The sequence below is a fragment of the Leuresthes tenuis genome, unplaced genomic scaffold (genome assembly GCF_036924035.1).
Source record: "Leuresthes tenuis unplaced genomic scaffold, fLeuTen1.0.hap1 SCAF_4, whole genome shotgun sequence".
In the NCBI taxonomy this organism is placed as follows: Eukaryota; Metazoa; Chordata; class Actinopteri; order Atheriniformes; family Atherinopsidae; genus Leuresthes; species Leuresthes tenuis.
Window position 1 is genome coordinate 23,150,420 of NW_027325358.1, and position 21,305 is coordinate 23,171,724.

At 40.8% G+C, this 21,305-nt stretch overlaps 1 protein-coding gene across 2 annotated transcripts in view; it reads left to right on the forward strand.

The window, feature by feature from the left end:
* The window catches only part of pax5 (paired box 5), a 59,681-nt gene that overhangs the window by 10,064 nt on the left and 28,312 nt on the right, over positions 1-21,305 (forward strand). Inside the window, exons 2-6 of one of the 2 annotated variants that reach the window (XM_072383282.1) lie at positions 3,649-3,814; positions 8,072-8,269; positions 8,907-8,971; positions 11,492-11,617; positions 20,055-20,239. In XM_072383282.1, coding sequence (XP_072239383.1) covers positions 3,649-3,814; positions 8,072-8,269; positions 8,907-8,971; positions 11,492-11,617; positions 20,055-20,239 — 740 coding nt within the window. The remainder of the gene's footprint in view (positions 1-3,648; positions 3,815-8,071; positions 8,270-8,906; positions 8,972-11,491; positions 11,618-20,054; positions 20,240-21,305) is intronic. The other variant, XM_072383283.1, reaches the window with a different exon arrangement.

The window sequence follows — 21,305 nt, forward strand, 5'->3', positions numbered from 1 at the left end:
TGTTACCAGGATAAATCCATGCTTTAGGCAAGCATCACTCCCCACTCCAGCAGCGCCCGTAACATGGAGTATAGCCTTTAAAATGAGAACTTGTATGACTTATTCAGAGAATCATGCAACAGTAACTGATAAACAAATGCCTTTAAAGAATGTTTAGGTTTTTTGCGTTTGCCCCATATCAGTATTTATAGGCTTGAAAAATAAATTTCAAACACATAATCCCCATCCCTTTCCCCAAGAATGCAGAGAGTTATAGAACGCCTAATGCAAGCAGTAAATACACAGATAAGTGAATAAATAGTTATCTGGAGGTTTTTGTAGGTCACAAGTCATTCCTCTCCATCTCTTTACAAAGCAAGGCGTATTTCATGCCCTGGCCCAGATAGGAGGGGTGAAAGGAACCATTTCATTTACTCTTATCTGAGAACGAGGGAGAATGGTTGGGTAAAGGGGGGAGTCTTCTCTGCAGATACCTGCGGTGAGGAGGACAGCACAGTAGGCTTCTATAAACGACCCTGCAGAAATTGTGCTTTTATTCCCGGAGAGGTTTCAAGAAATAATAATAAGGACAGGCTGGGGATGGAATAATGCCTTCACACAACTATACAAAGCATTCACAGAAAGTGTGAGGGTGTAAAAAGACTTGAATTTGTCCATGTAGGTCAGCAGGCTCTCTCTAGCTTGGTCTCTCTGCAGATAGTGTGTGGGACTGGCAGCGATTTGATGTTGATGTCCTGTAAAGTCACAGAAACCAGTCATGGTAAATAAGTGGATTGCTTCTTTATAAGAAAAACAGTAGGGTTCAGAGGCACCCTGTTGGCTTAGGGGTCAGAGCATTGTCTGTGAGCAGCTGGGCAGCTCTGTTGCATGTTGTTTTCCTTCTTTGCAATTATGAAGTTTCTTTAAAAGGGATGAAATGTCGCAGTGTCTGTATCTTCACCTCTAAGGACGGAGGGCGTTGTATGTTAAATGGGTTATTCAGCCTTTAGAATGAAATTAGTCAATTTAGGTTTTGGCTATTAACAAAAACTGACTTTTCATACGGTGCATGTGGTCAAGAGCAAAGATTTTGCATTTTTTAACATGAAAAAGGATCAGGAACCCTGTAAGTTATCCATACACTGGATACCAAGCGTAGCGTATTTAAAGTGTAGACAACGAATGCTTTTAAAACTGCATTACAGAGGTGCAAAAACATGCATCCCATATCCTTCGGTGTCCTGATTTCCAAGTTGAATGTTGAACTGTTCAAACTGGGCATGTCAGTTTTTTTCTGCAGGTTAGGAGGATGGTTACTGAGGATGCACGTGGCTGTTTGTTCCACCGAAGCAAAAATCCCTGCAGTTTGCAGCTTTTTTGTTTGCATTCTTCTTCATTCAAAGACAACAATAACAGCTTGTAAGAAGCTTGTTTGAAGAAAGAAGAAAGAGTTGAAATTTCAGCCGTTTGGGTTAAAGTGCACTAATGCTGGATCCTACAGTTTCCATACACTGCAACTCAAAGTCTTCTTCATTTGTCCCTCCAAGCTGTCTTTCAAACCCCCTTGGCTACAGTTTGTAGTCTCTCCGTTATGAACCTGTCAAAATAGAGACGATGTCCCTTTGCTTGACATTACCTGGCTTGTTTTCTCAGGCTGTAAAAAAGCATGATTCCAGAAAAATGACCCTGATATCAGAGCAGGCGTGCACGGCACCTGTCCCAGGAACAAGAAACAAAAATCTAAAACTCCAAAAAAACAGACTTTCATTCAGTGGATCACTACTTTGATTGAGCAGTAGGATATCTGACACTGTATTGTTTTAAAACAGTTAAATATAGTCTTTAAAAGCTCATGCTGGTTGTTAAATTTCCTGCTGTTCGGTTCCTGAGCGGTGACTGCATCCAGCACAGGAGTGCTTTATAAACAGATATTTCTCTGTCTATATAATGCTGTCTTTTGTACAGAGTGATTGCTTTTCAAATTGTGCCGTCTTCAGCTGCCGTCAGCATAATGAGGCTTCTTCTATGTGAAAAAAAAAAAACAGTAAGGAGGAGAGTGACCATCCGCATTAGGTGTTTGGAAATAGCTTTGTTTGATTTCACAGTGGGAGGCTCTCTAGTCTTCATATTTCTTTATTTATCTGCTGTGCAGCTATTTATATTTGAGCTGGAGAAAGCCTGTGTGTGTGTGATTTTGTGTGTATTCTTCTTTAAGTTATGCTGATGAAGAGAAGATGAGGACAGAGGGACTGGTTCAGGGGACAGCGTGCTGTTTTAGGCAGTATCCCTGCTGGGGTTATGTGTTTAAAATCTATTACCCCCACAGCTAGGATTAGTGTGTGTGAGAGCGTGTGTGTGTGTTTCCCCTAAAGACGTAATCACTATGTTAATACAAAAGCCAGTGGATTAAATGGAAGAGAAATTCTAGTTGATTTACACTTTGCCTTTGGTGAGACTTTCTTATATGTGTATATATAGATATGTATATCTATATATACACACAGTGTAAACACGCACATATAGTGGCTGGAGAGAGGCTTTCTTGCAGCTTCTTGCTGACACGCATTGTCTCTATTGGCTGATGGTGGTTAACACTCAGCTGGCCTGGCTCACTGGAGCCTTTCATTGTGGAGTCTGGAAATTATTGCATGTGGTGGGCTCTTCAAGGTCTTCCTCTGTGATTTACTGCTTCCATATTGACTATATAAATCAGCTTGCCAAGTTACTCCTATCTCCAATTCAAAACAGTTTTCTCTGTATTGCCCCCTGCTGTCTCTGCAATTTCTGTTGGTCAAAAATGGAAATTTCTTCTGCAGCTCTCTAATAGGCAGCTATGATCTTCTGTGTCTTATTGCTGCAGCACAAGAATTAGAAACAGTAGACAAAAATCCTGCTTCCAGAGGGTTATTCAATTATGTTAAGATTCAGCTTGTCTTTTGTTCTACTCTCATGTATAGCATTCTTGCTCTCTTTTATCCATTTCCTGCTATACTTTCATCCCTTCATCCCTCAGGGGGAATATTAATGGTATCTTTCACTATGGGGCCAGAACAAGACCTTGGTCAATAATTAATTGAAATCCCTTCATTTACTCGAAATCTTTGCTTAGCCTGCCCCCAGTGAAATTGGGCAAAGTTTGCACTTTGGTGTGTTCTGAGTGGTATTATTATGCTGAACAGGATAAATGAGAAGCAGTAGTGAGATCAGATGTATTTGAGCAAGTAAATTTCCTCCAGCCAGGGGCCAACAGCTGTGGGATCGTTGCACAGAATGTGTGGCTGATTCAGAGTAGATTTTCCAACTCCTTGCCGGCAGAAACAAACTGCTGACATAATGATATTGCTAAAAGACAAGCAGTGGTATTAATACAGAGAACGTAGGATAGATGCTGGGCTGGACAGATCCTGACCGTAATGAGGTTGAGCGTTGGCTTCTCTGTCAAATAATTATTGTCAGCCTTTCTTTCCTCTTTCTTTATTTTATCATATTAGAATGTGGGAACAGTTAATCAACCTGACTGCAATGGTGTTGGAAGTTATTGTGCATTTATGCTTCTAGACCATTATAGGCCGTCATTCATATTAAAAATCTGAGACTTGAACCAAACCATAATATTCTTTTCTGCCACTCATCCTCAACCTTGTTTTTATGCATCATCTTTTTTTCCAGGACATGGTGGAGTGAACCAGCTTGGAGGTGTGTTTGTAAATGGCAGGCCCCTCCCAGACGTAGTCCGACAGCGAATAGTAGAGCTTGCCCATCAAGGGGTTCGGCCCTGTGACATCTCACGCCAGCTACGGGTCAGCCATGGATGTGTCAGCAAGATACTGGGCAGGTAAAAGACCCACAGTCACCTGCACTTGTGTGGTGAAGATTTTTATGTAGCATCTCCTCGAGCAGCATGTAAGGTCGTACATTTTGGACAAATAGTAGAGGCGTAAAAAGAATCTACACACTTGTTTGTCACCTTGATGTGTATCTCAGTATTGTCCTTTGTAATATAAAGTGAATTCTTAAGGTGCAATGTGCTACATTCTGACACAGAACTGAAACAACGTGCGCACCAAATATTGTAGCGCAGTCACCATAGTAAAACACTAACATTTTACATGTATAGAAACCAGCTTCTTTTGGCCGTGGATAGATATAATCCCACTGACAAAGGAATCCAACATGACCCATGAATTGTCCCACAGTGATGTTTTCTGAGGAATGTGCTGTGTTTTGAAAGGCAAAATTTTATGCCAAGCCATGTTTTCTCTTCTTAAAAAAAAAAAAAGGATTGGGACCACAAGAGACTCGAACCATGTTGTCTAAGGCCAAACTAAGACAATCAAGAATGTTACCTCACCAGCTTAATTTGGTTCTCACATGCCTAAATCGGATAACTTATTCCACTGGTAACCTGTCCAACCTCCACATCTGGACTTGTCTGGTAGTTAATAAGGCATCTAGAGGACAGGGCAGTGGCTTCGAGGGAGGTACAGGCTAACTAGAAAGATGTTTAGATTCTACACATTCGTGGTTTTATAGATATGTAACAGTTTGACTCAGGTAACGGAGTTAAATAATGTCTCTTTTTGTTTTATTTTTGGGTCATTCTGGTTCGGCTGGTTGAGTGCTGGCTGAGCATTTGTCGAATGTAAGCTCCTGTAACGAAACACTGACTCACTTAGTTTCACTTCTGACGGGTGCTTCCATTTCCTCAGCATGTTCAAGCGGCATTTTCAGAAATGTCAGCCTTCTTTTCAGTTGCCTCTTGTTTCCTCCTTTTTACTCGGTCTCCTCTTTTCTTTTCTTCTCTGTTCTCTGCTCTTGCCTTTTCACCTTCCCCTGCCCTTTCTGTACCCTGTGTTCCTTTTCCGACCCCTCTCAGTATTTCTGTGTTCTCTCCTTACTCCCCTTTTTTCCCTTTCTCTGGCTTTTTCAAAGCTAAATTCGAGAGTAAATCCCTGCTCGTTCCGTCCCCCAAAGAAGAAAAGGGGACAATAGGGAAAAGATTCATCACTTTTTGGCATTAGCATCAAAATGAAAGTGGCACCATATTTTTGCAAACCCCCCACCCTCCATAAAAAAAGAAATATAAGAGAGTAAAATAGAAAATGGGAGAAAGACAAGAACAAGGAACACAATCAAAAATGAAAAGGTGTGTTAAGGGAGAAGAGTGTGGCAAAAAGAAAAATGAATGAGAGACAGAGAGACCATTTGTGGGGACGGAGGGGAAGGATTAGCTGCAGCGACCCTCAGCCATATCAAAAAATGTGTTGCTCATTGTTCTCCCATGCCTCTCCTTCTCTCTCTCTTCTTCTGTCTTTCCCTCTCTATCTCTTTCTCTCTCCCCTTTCCTGGCCGTTCAACTCACTGAAGCGTTACCGTTAGGGGGGAGGAGAGGGGATCGAGGGATGGAAGGAGGGAGGGAGCGTTGTTTTATCCTCTCTTCTCTGTCTCTCTGGTGCCAGCAGAACAAAAACACCAACTCTACCACCCTGTGTGTGTGTGTGTTTGTGTGTGTGCGCGCGTGAGTTTGTTGGCTCATCGTTGCGCAGGATATCAATAACCACGCTCGTTTATTCACCAATGATTCAGCTGTGAATAATTTAAATAGTTTTCCATTTGGAAATAGATTGTTTTTCCTTTAGCTGTGTTTATGCTCCAGCTGCGAAAAAGTCAAAATGTGCACTGCGCACACACACACACACACACACAGAAACACACACACCCCACATAGAAAGAGAGACAAGGAAGCGCACATTTACAGGAACTCACATCTTCACGGAAAGGATTACTCCTCCGTACAGTGGAGAGAGAGAGCAGCAGGTTTAAGACTGACTGACAGCTTGCATCCACACACTGCATCCCCCCGTTTTCTGCAAGCTGTGTAGCGCATTCGCCGTCCTCCCACCCCCTGCCCCCTGCCCCTTCTGGATGCAAATACATTCATGAAATAGCCATGGTGGACAAGGAACGCCTGAATCTGCGTGCGTATGTGTGTGAGTGTGTCAGTGTCATCTTCCCCACCTCTGTATCGCAACGTGAGGCTGCATAAAAAAACCGCAGCCAGATTGAGTCGGGCATTAGAAAATATTTTGTCACAGGTGTTTCTGGGTGATACACTCACATTAAGCAGTTTAGCTGATGGTGGTATCTCCAACAAAATTAGACAACTGCAGCATTGTGTAACAAACAGTGAGGGTTTTAGTTCGCCTGTATTAATAAGCACCTGTGATATCAGAGCTTTCTTCTGAGAAGGAGAACTGAAGAAGTCAGCCATACACACACAATTTTACAACAGACAAAACTAAAAATGCAGCAAGGATAAGATTAAAGTCATTTTAGCATAAAAGGATCAATATTTTACCAGAGTTATAAGTTACCCGAGTTGATTCAACTAACTAGAAACATAAGAAAACAATTCAAGTGATCAGAATGCTGTCATTAGAAAATTGTGGATTTGATGAGGAATGTTATGATCAAATGACACTGTGAATTCCTTCTTGCTGGGAAGTCAGTCTTCTGAATAAATAAAATCCAGAGAGTTTCTTTTCTACAGAAAAGACGCTGATGTTCAGCCAGGACAAGCTTTCAGTGGAATGTGTCACTCCATTTAGAAATAGGGGGGTGTTTAAGAAACCAAACTAAATGAAATAGGTTTGGATCACATGGATCACTTCGTAACTAAGAACAGCAAGACATTTATATTTGTGTTTATAGGCACAAAGCTGAGTTGTTTATTTTTCTTAAGAAACAAGACACACACCTGATGTGATTGGACATGAGAAAATAGGTGCATTTCAGGTATTTATAGGGTGTTTGAATTTTAGCCAGAAGGAAGTCCTGGCTGCAGAAGCTCTTTCCTCTGCTGGGGAGCCAGGAGGAAAAAGAGCTGAGGCTGAGTGCAACATTGTGAACACCAGGAGAGGTGAACTAAAGAGACAGCTTTGTAACATGCTGCTCCACTAGAGTCCAGACTTTTTACAGTTGAGTTTGGTATTGAAGCAGAGTCCAATATGATTAAGTCCAAATATAGACACTTTCCCCAAAAACAGCACTTCTCATGATTTCAGCTGTTGAAAAGGCTCAGCTTGAAGATGCAAAGAAAGAGGAACGATCAAACAACAAAAATGACTCTTAGGAGTTTGATCTAAAGGATACAGCCACCCATATTAAAAAAAGATATCCTCATTTTCACCAAATTCCATTAAAAGACCAAATGTTGTGACTTCATCCAGCAAAAAGAATTGTTAGTGAAGGCAAATCCTGATGTTATTCATCTGTGCCAAACCTTGCATTGAATGTTTGGTGCAGCCAAAGGTTTAACCTTTGAAAAATATGAGATTTGCACTATCCCCTGCAATCAGCAAATATTAGCAGATGTCAGTAGAAGACACATTGTTTTGGATTAACATTATACAATTTAACCTGATTAAACTGTTCAGTGTAATCTTTTTAAACACTTATTTGCTTTTGTAATCCAGTGTGAATTGTTTTAAATGTAAAATCTTTTTCTCTCAAGCACATTTTAAGCTCTTTAACACCCTGCAGAAATGCGTATGGCACCAGTTCACAACAATAAGTAATCTCAGGGCGCTCTATCTAGAAAAAAACTCTTTTACCCTTTGCCTATGAGCAAGCACTTGCAGACTGTGGGGAGAAAAAAAATCCCTTTCAACAGGAAAACCTCTGTCAAAAACAGACTCAGGGAAGGGTGACTATTTGCCCCCAGCGATTGGTGTGAGGCAACAGCAACAAAGAAAAAACAACAAGGGAGGGAGAAAGAGACAAAAACAACCAAAGAATATTGGGAAGGCTGGTCCTGGCAGAGACAACAGATCAGAAACAAACTACTCTGGAGCCTGAGGTACCTGCAGAAAAGCACAGGGAGAGAAGAAAGTACAGACTGTAGGTGATAAAGACTCAAAGTAAAGGACGTGGAGCAGCACACAAATTCATGGAGAGTGACAAGGAGGCAAGATTTGATATAGAGATTTAATTACTCCAAACCTCTTATCCAACTCTTCTTTTTTAATTCCTAAAAGCTTGTTGTGTTTCTGTTTCAGACTAATGCGAGCATCTCCTTTGCTTTAACTGGCAGGTATTATGAAACGGGCAGTATCCGCCCCGGGGTAATTGGGGGATCCAAACCAAAGGTTGCTACACCCAAAGTGGTCGACAAGATCGCCGATTACAAACGCCAAAACCCCACCATGTTTGCCTGGGAGATCCGGGACAGGCTCCTGGCTGAGAGAGTTTGTGACAATGACAGCGTCCCCAGTGTCAGCTCCATCAACAGGTACCACAGTCTGCGTAATCTGCGTGTTTGTTTGAGAATCAAACTGTAGCAACAGTTACTCAGTGTGGACAACAGAGCACAGAACAATATAACTGTGTGTTTTATGTGTGTGTGTTTGTCAGTGTGGGAGTGAAAAGGAGAATTGCAAAGAGGCCCCGGTCTCCATATGTATGAAGTGGCTGCAGCTCAGTGGTTCAACACGATGGTACAATGACAACCCTTTCCCCTGAGCTTAGAGGCAGCGAAAGAGGGAGGGATAGTGAAATAAGAGAGAGAAGGAGTGAGCCAAAGAGACAGACAAAAGGGAAGGAAGGTGTGCAGGGGTAAGGAAAGAAACAGATACAAAAGGAAAGGACAGAAAGGAAAAAGGAGGAAAGGAAATGAGAGAAGAGGAAAGGAGAAAGGGGAGGAAAGGAAGAGAAAGGAAAGAGGAAGAAAAGGCTTGCATGAGCAGCCAAGCAGGAAGTGTGAGGCCCCTCTGCCATGTCAGGCTGCCTCAGCCACTTCACACACACACATACACACACACGCACACCCACACAGTTTTGCTCCCACGACGGTCATGTTCTCTCTGTCATTCAGAATCTCTCACACAAACCACTTCACACACACTAATGTCTCCTCTCTCCTCCTGCAGGATCATTCGGACTAAGGTTCAGCAGCAGCCTGGTCAAACGGGCTCAGTGTCGGCTCACAGCTTAGGTAGGTCGCTGCTGTAAAAATCCCATATCCTACTGATGAAGCAGTTGTTCGCAGAAAAGTTTATTTGTGAATCTTCTCATGTGTAGCCTGTGTGCTGAACAACGTAATGTATTGAAATTCTGCACCTTAAGCAGTATCGTCTGAGATGCTTCCTGCCACAAAGTTCACCATATGAATGCAAAACTGCAGTAATTTAATGAAGAGTCACTCTTTGGTTTGTCCAATTTCAAATGAGTTGGAGGATTTTGGTTTACTTTATTAGTGTGTCAGTGAGGGTTGTGTGATGATTGTTGAGCTGAAGTGTGAGGGAGGTTGATGTCAAACAAACGTATTTACAGTTAAACCTGAAATGTTAGAGTCCTGCATGGTCATATGACCGTTAACTATAATAAATACCCATAAATTTAAATCTTCCTTTGTGTAAATGGACACAAATTGCTCATTTTCTCAATGACAGTCAGCATGACTTCGAAAGTAACCCGATTTGTGATCCTGATAATCTTAAAGCAAGCAATGATGTTTTAAGCAAGTTTTTTAACTTGGTTAGTAAAACAACCTAAAAGACAAGTCAACAGTGTGTGAAAGTCAACTTAAAGTGTTGAACTGAGAAAATACAAAAAGTGTTAATATTGTTTCCAAAAAGGGCAAAAACCCTTATCTTCTGGGTGAGAATCTTGTGTCATATTCCACCACCACCTATCCAACACATAACACTTTTTCAAACTGGAAACAATCCTGCTTGTCATTGCCTTACATGTCTACATATATTCATAAATAAATGAACAAATAATTTATTGTAGATCACAGCATCAAACCAAATCATTTGAAACATAACTTATGTAAAAAAGTAAGCTGGCCCACTCATGTTTTAACGGGATGTCACAGTATTGTTTATAGCACACCACTTCATATGCTTTCTTTACATGGTTAGGGTTTGGGTAAAAGGTCAGGGGAGGCTGTCATACCTCCAGAGTGTATGATGCTGTACGACATGCAACAAACAAAAAACATGCAGAACACTTTTATCAGAGTTCTCATTGCTGCTTTTATTAAAATAGAATTTAATAGATTGAAGCAATACGTCTGTACAGCCACAATTGATACAAAATTAAATTTTTCTCATTGAATATCTCAGAGGACGAACAAAAAACGTAGCTTTTCTCCCTCCTCCTTCCCCTTCGTCTGTAGTGGATTGTGTTTGGGTATCTTTCCTATCTTCATAATCACACGTTGTCTATTAATCTAAATTAATTTTACACACACTGTTCCCTGACTCCTGCCTTTTACCCACGTTTAGCATATACACCCTGTGCATACACACCTAGATGCACTGAGATGTATGCACGCAGGCACACGCGTGCACTTACAGATTACACAGATAAATGGGACCCACTCCCAGGCGGAAAATTGAACATTTGGATTTGCAGAATAAGAGCGTTACGTTCTGATAAAAAAAAGAGTGAAAAGAAAGAGAAAGGAAAATCAGATAATTGAAGTGCTAAATCAAGTGATGGAAGGAGAAGGGATATGCATTCATTATACTCTGCTTGTAGTTAGCGAAGGAGTAACGGGTGATGGGGACTTTGATTCCCCCGTTTGTCTTCTTTCTCTTATTCCCCTTTCGGTCTTGTCTTTCCGTGTTTGGGGGGTCTGCTGGGAGAGAGGATTAGGATGTCTGTCGCCACACCTTTCTGTCCCTCCTGGGATACCATAATGTCACTCAACCTGACGTCCGCTTACAGGGGCACAGATAAGGGACCAAAGAATATGTGACTGTATGTGTCAGTGTGTGTCAGGAGGCTGCAGGGTGTGTGTTTGTGCGTGCGTGTGTGTCACTGAAGCGGTGACAAGTATGTCGCTGTGTCGCCCAGCGAGGAACTAGACTCCTCCAAGGGAACGATTAAAGAAAGAGACAACCCCAACAGAAGTCTTTTTGCCTCCTCCTCCAGTGCAGTTTGAGGAAGAATGAAGCACAAGAGATAATTAGAGTTTAGGTTTTCCGGGGGTTTACATAATTCCCTGGTGCAAATAACAAAATCCAGAAAATTCTTTAAGTTAAAAGTAATGAAAAAAAATGTTAGTGGGAAAGGCCAAATATATGTCCAAATAACTTTGGACATATAGATTTTAAAGCTGATTTTTCAGTGATAGATCATCCTAAATTGTATGTGGTTTAAAATTATATCAAAATTCAACATACAACAATGAACATAATAGGACGTACAATACAACGAAGCACTGTATGCCACAATGTTCCTGTCCTCTGTCAAGCTGTAAGTTTTTCTCTCTTATCTCATTTTTTTTTTCAAAGTTTTCTCTATCTAACATTTGTTCGCACAAGGTTTGAATAGCATAATTCTGTAGTAAAACACACAATATAATGTTTGTTGGCACCAGTCCCTCCTTTTACTCCAGTAAATCAACAAAATGAGGTGCTCTCAGTGAGATAACTAGATCACTACTTATATATCTTCTGATTTCTCAGTGCATCCTTCAAACTGTCATGTCCTCTGTCTGCAGCAACGTCGGTGGCTGCCACGCAGGTTTCAGCAGTGACCAGTGACTCGGCCGGCTCCTCGTACTCAATCAGCGGCATCCTGGGTATCAGCTCAGCAGCTGACGTGGGCAAGAGGAAGAGGGATGACGGTGAGCAATTGCTTCATGTGTATGGTCGTCTCTGCTGATCACTGTATATTCTGGTGGAAATGGCAGGGTTTTTTTTTCTAAGAAAAATGTACACATAAAGAACATACATAACATAAACATGTTACACAATGAAGGACGGGTTCAGGACCTCGTCCTCTCCATACCAGCAAAGAAAGAACTCAACACATGAAGATCAATGAGAGATGTATGTGAGTGTGTGTGTGTACACGTGTAGTATCGGAGCTCTAAACCGAACATCTTCATCGAGAAACCCACATTGGTTTACCAACAGCGCTTCACTGAAGGGCTTCCTGAGAGGCCAGTTTATGCATGCACTATTGATCATACATGCTGTCATACGGGATCAATGGTGCATGCTGATAGAGGTGTGAGCTTTTGTGAGTGTGAGGGCTTGCTCTCATATGTACTTGGTACTTTTGCATGTGGGTATGCGAACACATGAGCATGATTATGAGTGTGTATGTGGCAGTGTCAGTGGCATTAAAAAGCCATCACACAGACAGTCTCCTGCGGTAAATGAGACAGGACCAGATGTTGGAGCGAGGGGGGGGGGGTGACAGAGTGTCACTAGGGGCTACTTCTTTCTCTCTCTCACTTGCTTGGTCTCTCTCTGACACACACAAACGCACACAGACACTCAGACACTGTACAGGTTCCTTTTCCCACTGCTGATGAATTTTCAAATGTTTCCAGCAGGCTCCAGGTGAATCCCAGATGAACTGCTCGATACAGCCCATTTACCCATCAGTGGAACACAAAGACTTGAAACCCAACACAGACATAGACACAGATATATATATTTTCTAGACATTTTCTAAACAGTGTTTGTGCCTGAACAACTGTGAGCGTTTAGGTCAGACAATAATCACAACTAACAATTTGCTCTTTCATCAACAGCTGGGGTGACTATAACCTTTCTGAAATGCCAGAGCTGGAAAAGTCTTCAATGAAAACAAAATGTTTAGTGAAAGCAGACTAAGTGAATAAATTGTATGTGAAACAAAAAAAGACCAGATATATGATGAAATGACTCTATAAGTGAACAGGAAACAAATATAAACAGCATATTTTTCACACTCTTTCCAAAACATGTGAAATAATTTCAAATTTAAAAGCCACTCTTTCAGATACATAATCACCTCGTGCATCTCTTATCTTGCAATCTAGTCAGAGAAAGGTTTTTAAAACAGAAAACAGTTTTAAAACACTAATTTAACCTCTTAACTCATGTACATTGACTTTCATTTTCTACAAGTGCATAGACACGAAAAAGACAAATATTAGATCTTAACATTGTTGGCTGCCAGCTTTGCTTCGGCACTGTAAACGGAACCCTCAGATAAAAGGGCAAAACAAAAGTATATTAAACAACTTTTGTTTTCCTCTAAGCATTCAAACTTGGCATCTCCTCATTCTCGATTGCGGGAAGGTTGTTGCATTCCTCTTGCAACGTGGCTGGACTGTTGGGAGTAGAAGGCAAGCGACCAAATGAATAGATGATGAAATGCGGTTTTATCTGATTGACTTTGACTTGTAGAGTCGGCAAGCAAAAAGACAAGACAAAAAAGACAAAACTGCTGCTGACAAGGCATTGTAGAGTGGTATCTAATAGAATTCCGGATTTGGCCATGACACCGGCAAAATTCAAAAAGCAGAAGAAAAAAAGACTGTGGGAAGTCACGGAACACAGTAGAGAAATTAAATGTTTCATAAGAAGAAACAAGAAACACACTGGTGACTCAAACCAAAGAAAAGAAACTCACAGACTGCTTTGGCTAATGTTTCAACCCACACAGACAATGGGTGGAACATTATGAATCTCAGATCAGTGTTGAGTGAAAGCGCATTTCACTGCACTCTGACAAAAGCCCAGTAAGGCTGAAACATTACTACAATTGATAAATGCTGCACAAAATGATTGTGCAAGTTTCTTCCTTGGTTTGAGATTTCAGTGACACTTTCAAGCACACCTGCACTAAAGATGTGAGAAAAATGTAACATACAGCGGGGAAAATAAGTATTGAAGTATTCAATGCTTATTCCCTGTGTCATTTAACTTTATTACACATAACTTAATTTATGAACTTATTTATTTTGATGTTTTTGTATGTGTGGATTACTTGGATTGTTACCGACATCTGATGAAAAGGTTTTTTAAATTCTACTCCCATGAAATTTAACATGTTGATTCGGACCTTCAGTCTGAGATGTAACTTTTTGGTTTGATCTCATCTTGAATCAAACCTGCTGGGATATCCACTCCTGGAAAGATTGACAAATCTTTCTCACTGCAGAAATATGAACTCCAATATATTTTCAAATAAGCCTTATAGCCCTTCCCAGATTGATGGGCAGAGACAAGATCGTGCTTCTTTAAGATTATTGCTGGTGTCTTTCCTCCTTGACATCGTGTTAATACACACCTGAACGCAACAGACCAGCAAACTGACAAAACTTCTGCTTTCATAGAGATGCTCACACTTGCTCATGATCAATTATTCAGTTTGATCAGCTCCACCTGGCTGATACTTTCGCACTTTGTGTTCCACTTGTGTTTGGAAGGCGCTATATAAATAAAGCAGAGTAGAGCTGAGCTAAGCTGAGTAAACTCATATGGAATCAGACAATACAAGCTCTAATGACTTCAGCAAATGCTCTTTAGTCAGAGCTGTAGTAGAAGGAGATAATCTGTAATCTAATTAGCAGAATTATTATTGTTTAACTTTGTTCTTTCTATGCTACACCATGGGTTTCATGTGCGGTTTGTCTGTTTTTCTATGGCTGGACCTTGTGTTTCATAATTCAAATCAAAACATTGTATCACTTCACGTTTCACTGAGGCGCTCAGAAAGCGTAATTTGGACATTATGTTGCTCAGTGTCACGTTTAGCTTGTGTGTTTTATCTGCAGTGTTTCTGTGGCAGAGGTCTGTGCGGTTGGCTCTGTGGTCTAATTAACAGCATAGCTAATCACAGCTTCCATTAGAGCAGCCCCCGCCGGATAATGACACACACACACAGCAAGGGGCGACAGCAGGAACAGCATGCACTGACATGGACAGACAAACACATACACCAACAAACAATAAAGCCGCTTCTCACATACACGCACACCCATATGTTTGTTGGTGCTGACATTTTTACACACACACATACTACACACAGCGGCCCACAATCACTCTGTTCTTTTGTTGACTTTGCTAGTATGTCTATCTTTGTCTAACCAGGTTAATATTTCATACATACAGCGGTGGCAAAAGTGACTGATCAGTCACTTCATTGTCTAATACTCCTCAGTGTGACTTCAACCTTTTCATGTATGAGGCAAAGCAATGTCTTTATTTCTTTTTAAACAAATTCAGGAAAAAGATGATACCCTGGTATTAGAAATGTGAACTGCATATCATATCATATCATATCATATCATATCATATCATATCATATCATATCATATCATATCATATCATATCATATCATATCATATCATAAGCTGGAAACTCCTAGAAGTTATAAGCATATAACAGCAGCTGAGCAACTGGTGGGAACACAGGAAGGTGGGCTCAGTAGCATATGTGTGCTTGTGTGTGTTGGTGGGAGGAGTGTGTGAGGGTAAAGCCCTGTTGTGACCTGTGCCCCCAGCCAAAGCGAGGGGAAGTAGGGGGTGACTGGGGGCAGAATGGAGATGAATGGGAGTGAATGGAAGAACTTGACTTGTGGGGCCAAAAGGGGACTATTGTACCTTCACCTATTCTCTTACACGCTGAGGCTGCTTGCGTGTGTGTCTGTGTGTGTTTGTGCATGAGTATGTGTGTGTACTTCCAAGATGGATTTGGACTCCATATGAACAGGTAGGTCAAATACTAAAGGGAATGTCTTTCTTTTTAACCTTTGTCAAACAACAGACTGCTTTCAGCATGTCTGAGGGAAAGCCGTGCAGTATACAGTGGTCGTTCAAAATGCTACTTAGCGTGAAGAAAAAATAGATTCAATGGTATTTACCCAGAATGCCAAGTTGACCTCTCACCCTCATGTGCATCCACTGTGACATGCAGCAGCTTACCAAATAAAAGAGGCAGGGAAAGAGCAAGAGATGGAGGAAGGAGGAGTGTAGGATGGGGGATCCCTGCTCATCACCAGAACCTCAACCCAATACCTTCCCAAAACTTTGATCTTTGGAGTTTGGACAGGACACACACACAATGAAAACCACACACACAATGAAAACCACACTCACATTTAGCCACAGGCTAGGTTAGACTTATCACACGTATCACTGGGAAAGCCTCTTTCATGTGCAATAAAATGAAAAATGGTGGTGTCAACCCTCTGCAGGCACACATACATGCTTAACAGGTTTTACAATTTATTAATTCCAGCTGTTTCTGGGTAGTTTAAAAAAATGGCAAAGACAGGTTGAGATGGTGATGGAAAGCGAGACAGAGAAGGCGGAAGAGAGAGGAAAAAAGCAGAAAGAAGGGAACAATGAAGGCTCATTGTTTGTTTTGTTCTGCTTTGAAAAAGAGGGAAGAGAAATGCTTCCCTTCTGAGACTGAATCACAGAGATAGAGGCAGCTGTGAGTGCATGTGTGCGTGTGTGTGTGTGTGTATCCGACAGTGAATGGGATTTAACCCGTCACGGCAATGAGTTTCTTTACCCATCCATGGATACAATGAAACCAGCCGGATATCAAGCTACCCACCCACCCACACCCAGACACAGGCATGCACACCTACACACACTTAAATAATGTGTCAAATACACACGAATGGACAATATTAATTATAATAAGTAAAAGCTTAGTTTTGACTGCTCGACTACAGTAGGTTCTCTCATCCCCTTCTTTCTGTATTTCTCTAGTCGTTTGTGGACGCTCCACCATGGTGGGCTTGGGTCAGTCTTTCAAAGTGTATTTGTGCGCGCGTGTGTGCATGTACTTGTGTGTTTGTGTATGTGCAACAGAGAGAAAGCAGAAAGCAATAAGCTGGCTGAAATGGTGCCATCAGAGCTACATGATTGATCAATTGAATTCCATCATGGGGACTGGCCAGTGGGATTAAATGGGTTGCTGTGGGTTACCAGGCTAAAGCATCACACTGCCTTTATCTCCCCCCCTGATTGGTCTGTCACAGGAGACCTGGACCATACACTCACACAGCTCCCCAGCATCTGTATCAGAGTGTATATGTGTGTGTGTGTGTGTGGCCTCAAAAGTGAAAGAGAGATTATGATTGTGGAGCGTGTTTGTAAGAGAGTAGGTGAAAGAGGTTTTGTGTACTAAAAATGTATAGAGAGGTTTTGTGAGTTGCGCAGAACTATGTGAGTGTGAGCTATAGATGCCATGATATGAGGTTTGCTACAAGTCTTTGAAATAAACCAAAACCACTGCTTGTGCCGATGTGTAGATTCATTTTTATCAAGTTTTGAAATTTGGTTCGCAGGCATCAAAGTGGGGAAAGAAAACCCTTTAAGACTAAAACTGGTCTTAAAGGGTTTTCTTTCCCCACTTTGATGCCTGCCTGATGTCCTGTCATGCAACTATTTTCAAATTTAGAATATGGAAATGTACCATTTATCATAACATTAATTGTCATCTAATTCTTTTTATTTTACAACATTTAAGAGTGTCACACGAGCAAAGGAAATTCAAGGGATGACTCGAAAGCACAAAAAGCTGGCCAGGAGTCCCTTCTTTGAATAAATATTAAGATTAACAGTACAATATTTTTAAAATGTATGTGTACAACGTCCTGGTCTATCCTAGTTCCCACAGTTATGAACACACATAATCCTTACACATGTACAGTTTACATTCTACAATTAGCTCAAAAGTGGTAACAAAATTATTAACACTGGGGCCCTTATCACTCGTGGGTTCTGTATCATCGGCGCAAACAAAAGACATCCTTGTTAACCCGCCACTGTCCCTCTTTGGTAGATCACACATACCAAACAGAGACAACTCCGCACCGTATCGTGCGTTTCTATGCAGCAAGACAGCATCGCGGAATCAGCTGAGAACTACATCCCCAAATGTTGACAATACAAGCCGATACTTTTCAGTCCAGAAGAAAATGAGCAAGTTGCGTGTCAGTTTTCAATACTTACAGCCCAAAAGCAATATGTAGCAAAGAATAGCAATGATGATGATAATGTTCGCTTGCCAAAAGCTTCTGCTTGTGTTGAAATGAATGTGTTTTCACTAACTCCTACTGGTCTCTATGCTCTGTTTGCCGGCCACTGCTCCCTCCTCTTATTTTTCTGTTTTCCCTATCTGATGATACAAAGTGGTATTACAACTCAGATCCTTTGGAAATATACAACTCCAAAGGATATGAGTTGTATATCGCACATAGGCATTTTTCACATAATGTCATAGGCATTACTTTTTCCAATTCTGTTGATGTTTTTAGTTTAATTTTTTTATGCTTTAAACATTTTTTAATTAAAAAAAAAGAACACCTTTAGTGACAACAAGAATGTTTCCACTGAAACGGTATTCACCTGATTCCACAGATTTCACTTGGTGAGTTCTTAGCTTTATTTCCACTACTGGAACATTTCCAAAGCAGGGAAGGAAGTTCATTATAATGTCCCAAAGAGTACGACGAAGTGATAGGGCAAAGAGGAGAAATTGAGATTGGGCCTACTTCTGGTTATACCCCTCCAACTTCCAAATCTGGGATCCTTCACTGTTTCATAACACAGGTGCTCATACATGTTGCGGGAGCATTTCCTGAGATACACTGACAATATGCATGTACCTTGGTTTCTAGAAACTTGCGGCTGGGTTGATTAGCCGGGTTGGGTCTGGAGTGAGAAAGTTTTATGCTTAGTCGAGCTTCAACATGAAATATACTGGCAGAGTAATTTGCTTAATCTTAAAGTCTTGGACATAATTTTCTTGAATGAAAGTTTAGAATGGAGCTGCGGCTTTACTGTATAAGTTAACAAAGCTTATTTGTGACTTTAGCAGTAGATCTGATGACTGGGTTGATGAGATGATACACCTGAAGCAGCAGTGATTCAATCTGTTTGAAAGGTAATTGCATTATTTTGAGGGTGGGATAAGAAAGAAGTCTTTTTTTTTAGTCCCTACACTATGCTTAATCACTGCTATAATCTTGTGTGCTTAGGAATGGATCGTGGTGGAAAAGAGATCAGTAACTACTTTGGCTTAAGTACTATAAACTAAAACAATAAGAAATTATCATTTGATTTTGAGGATTTTGAATGTGTATGCCTGTTAAACAACATTTTCAATAAAACTCTAGCTTCAGTCCCTTATTTCTTTCATCCTTCCTTGCTTTCTTTCTTTCTTTCTCCTTTTTTTTTTTACTACACCCCTCTACTTTTCTTTAAGACTGGCTCAAATGAATCAGTATTTTCAGCTCAATTGGAAAAATATATATATATTTGAGGTCCCCCTCACAGCCCTCGCCACCTGTCTGTCATATCACTACTCCGGACACACATTCACCCACATCCACACTTTGGTACACACCAAACCCACAGTGACCCCTAGGACTAAAATAGTCTCTCAGGAGCAGTTTGGAGCGATGAATTGGCTCTATAGCAGGGGATTTTCACACTCATCCCCTTTTTCTCTTTATCTTTTTCTCTCATTCTCTCTTTTCTAATCATTTGGGCCGCGACTCTTCAGAGTTCTTATAATTGTCTCGTTCAGTCCCTCAGCCTTGCAATAACTGCAGGATACGAGAGCTCACAGTCTAATACTGATACTGAAGCAATATATATTTGTGTGTATGTGTGTACGGGTGATACGACAAGCGGGGCGGGGAATTGTGTTTATATGAGAGGAGTGAGTGTACTTTTGAGAGATCAAGAAGGAGACTGGTACACTTGGTAATGGATTGTATTTGTATACCATTTTCTCTGAGTCTCCAGTCTATGAAGTCACTCAATTCTAAATCAGCTGGAGTTTATTCAAGTCGACTAACTTCTTTCTCCATATCTATCTTAGAGATTGATATTGTCAACCCTAGGCACCATTCCTCTCTTTATTCCTCTGTTATCGTTTATTTGTTTTCTATCCATCATAAGAAGCAGACTCACAAACACATCCTTTATCTCCCTATTCTTTGCGTCCTCTCACATCTCCATTCCTCAATGAAAGCATCACAAGAGAACTTTTGAGAAATTATGGGATTCTGACTCTTTTTTAAGTGCATTGGCTGACCATTATGTATTTAATTCACTTGACATCATTGTATCCTATTCAACATAAAAAAATTCATGTGTATGGCTGCACATGTGCTGGGCTCACATGGAGATTTGTTTTTATGACAGTGGTGTTACATCCCACAATTGTAAGATGAGCCAAAGATCATAACACTACTTTAAAATTTCAGTTGCAACCTTTCTAATATCACTCTTTCTTCCTGTCTTTTCTCTGCAGCTTTGCAGGAGTCACCTCTGGCAAATGGGCATGGCCACAGTGGGCGGGACTTCCTCAGGAAGCAGATGAGAGGGGAGCTGTTCTCACCACAGCAGATCGAGGTACTGGACCGCCTCTTTGACAGGCAGCCTCCCTGTCCGATCCAATCCAGCACTGAGCTCTATATGAGCCCTGACTCTGGCAAGGTAAGGGTGAGGCATTGTGCAGGCTCCTGGCTGAGGTCAAGTTTAGGAAAAAAACGGGCTGACATGACTATAGGGTGCTCTGTTGAGGAATAGGTCTAGTGCAAGAGAGAAATGCCAAAACAACTAATGGAGGCAGATTTCAAGGTTAGTGTCAGCACTGATAACCAGCTGGAAGATATATTATTTTAGGTAGCTTTCACAGCACATTTTAGTCATCCAGTTGCTTCTCATTTTTACTGAGTCAAGACAATTTCTAAGAAAAGTTTGATTTTTCATATTTTAGAAGCATGCTTTTTACTGCTGCTTGAGTGAGTGGAGTTGGAAATGAAAATGTCGCAATTTTCTCTATTTTGTTTGCTGTTAAGTAAGACCATGAAAACACCAAAAGCAACAATTGAAGGGATTTTTCTGTGTCTTTTCTTTTCTTTTTTAAGTAACACTGTGTGATATACTGGCAGAGCCAAACAATTTTCATAGCCAGGCTTAATTAGCTTTTACACACTCACAAAAGAAAAAGACCAGTGCCATTTTATAGTTTTTGTTATTTTAAGCAAAAAGACAAAAGAAAACGTATAAGAAAAAACAACGTTAGCTTTCTTGAACTTATTTACTACAGTTACTAACTCTTACTCAAACAGAAATAAAAAAATTACCTGCAGGATCAGTTTAGTTGGATTTGCAGCTTGCATGTTATCTAATGCAACAGTGGGGCTCCCTCTTGTGTTTTTGCATGTGTGGTCAAAAATGGAGGTTTATTATCCAAAAGAGTAAGCGAAATCAGTCTTATGAGGCATCTTGGCACAGTACAGTGGACAGTGGTCAAAATGCTTTCATTTTAAGCACATATCAGTATCAGGAAGGAATTCATCTTCTCTTGAGGGGTCCACAGAATTGCAATTTTTTAGCATCTAAATGAAATCAAACCTCAATTATATCAACAGCTCGAGCAAACACTATATATAGGGAATTTTTACATCAGACAATTGTTTACTTTCTCACTATTTTCTCACCTAAACAACGTCCATGTTGCTCAGCGTCATTGCATACAGAAAACAATGACAAAGTA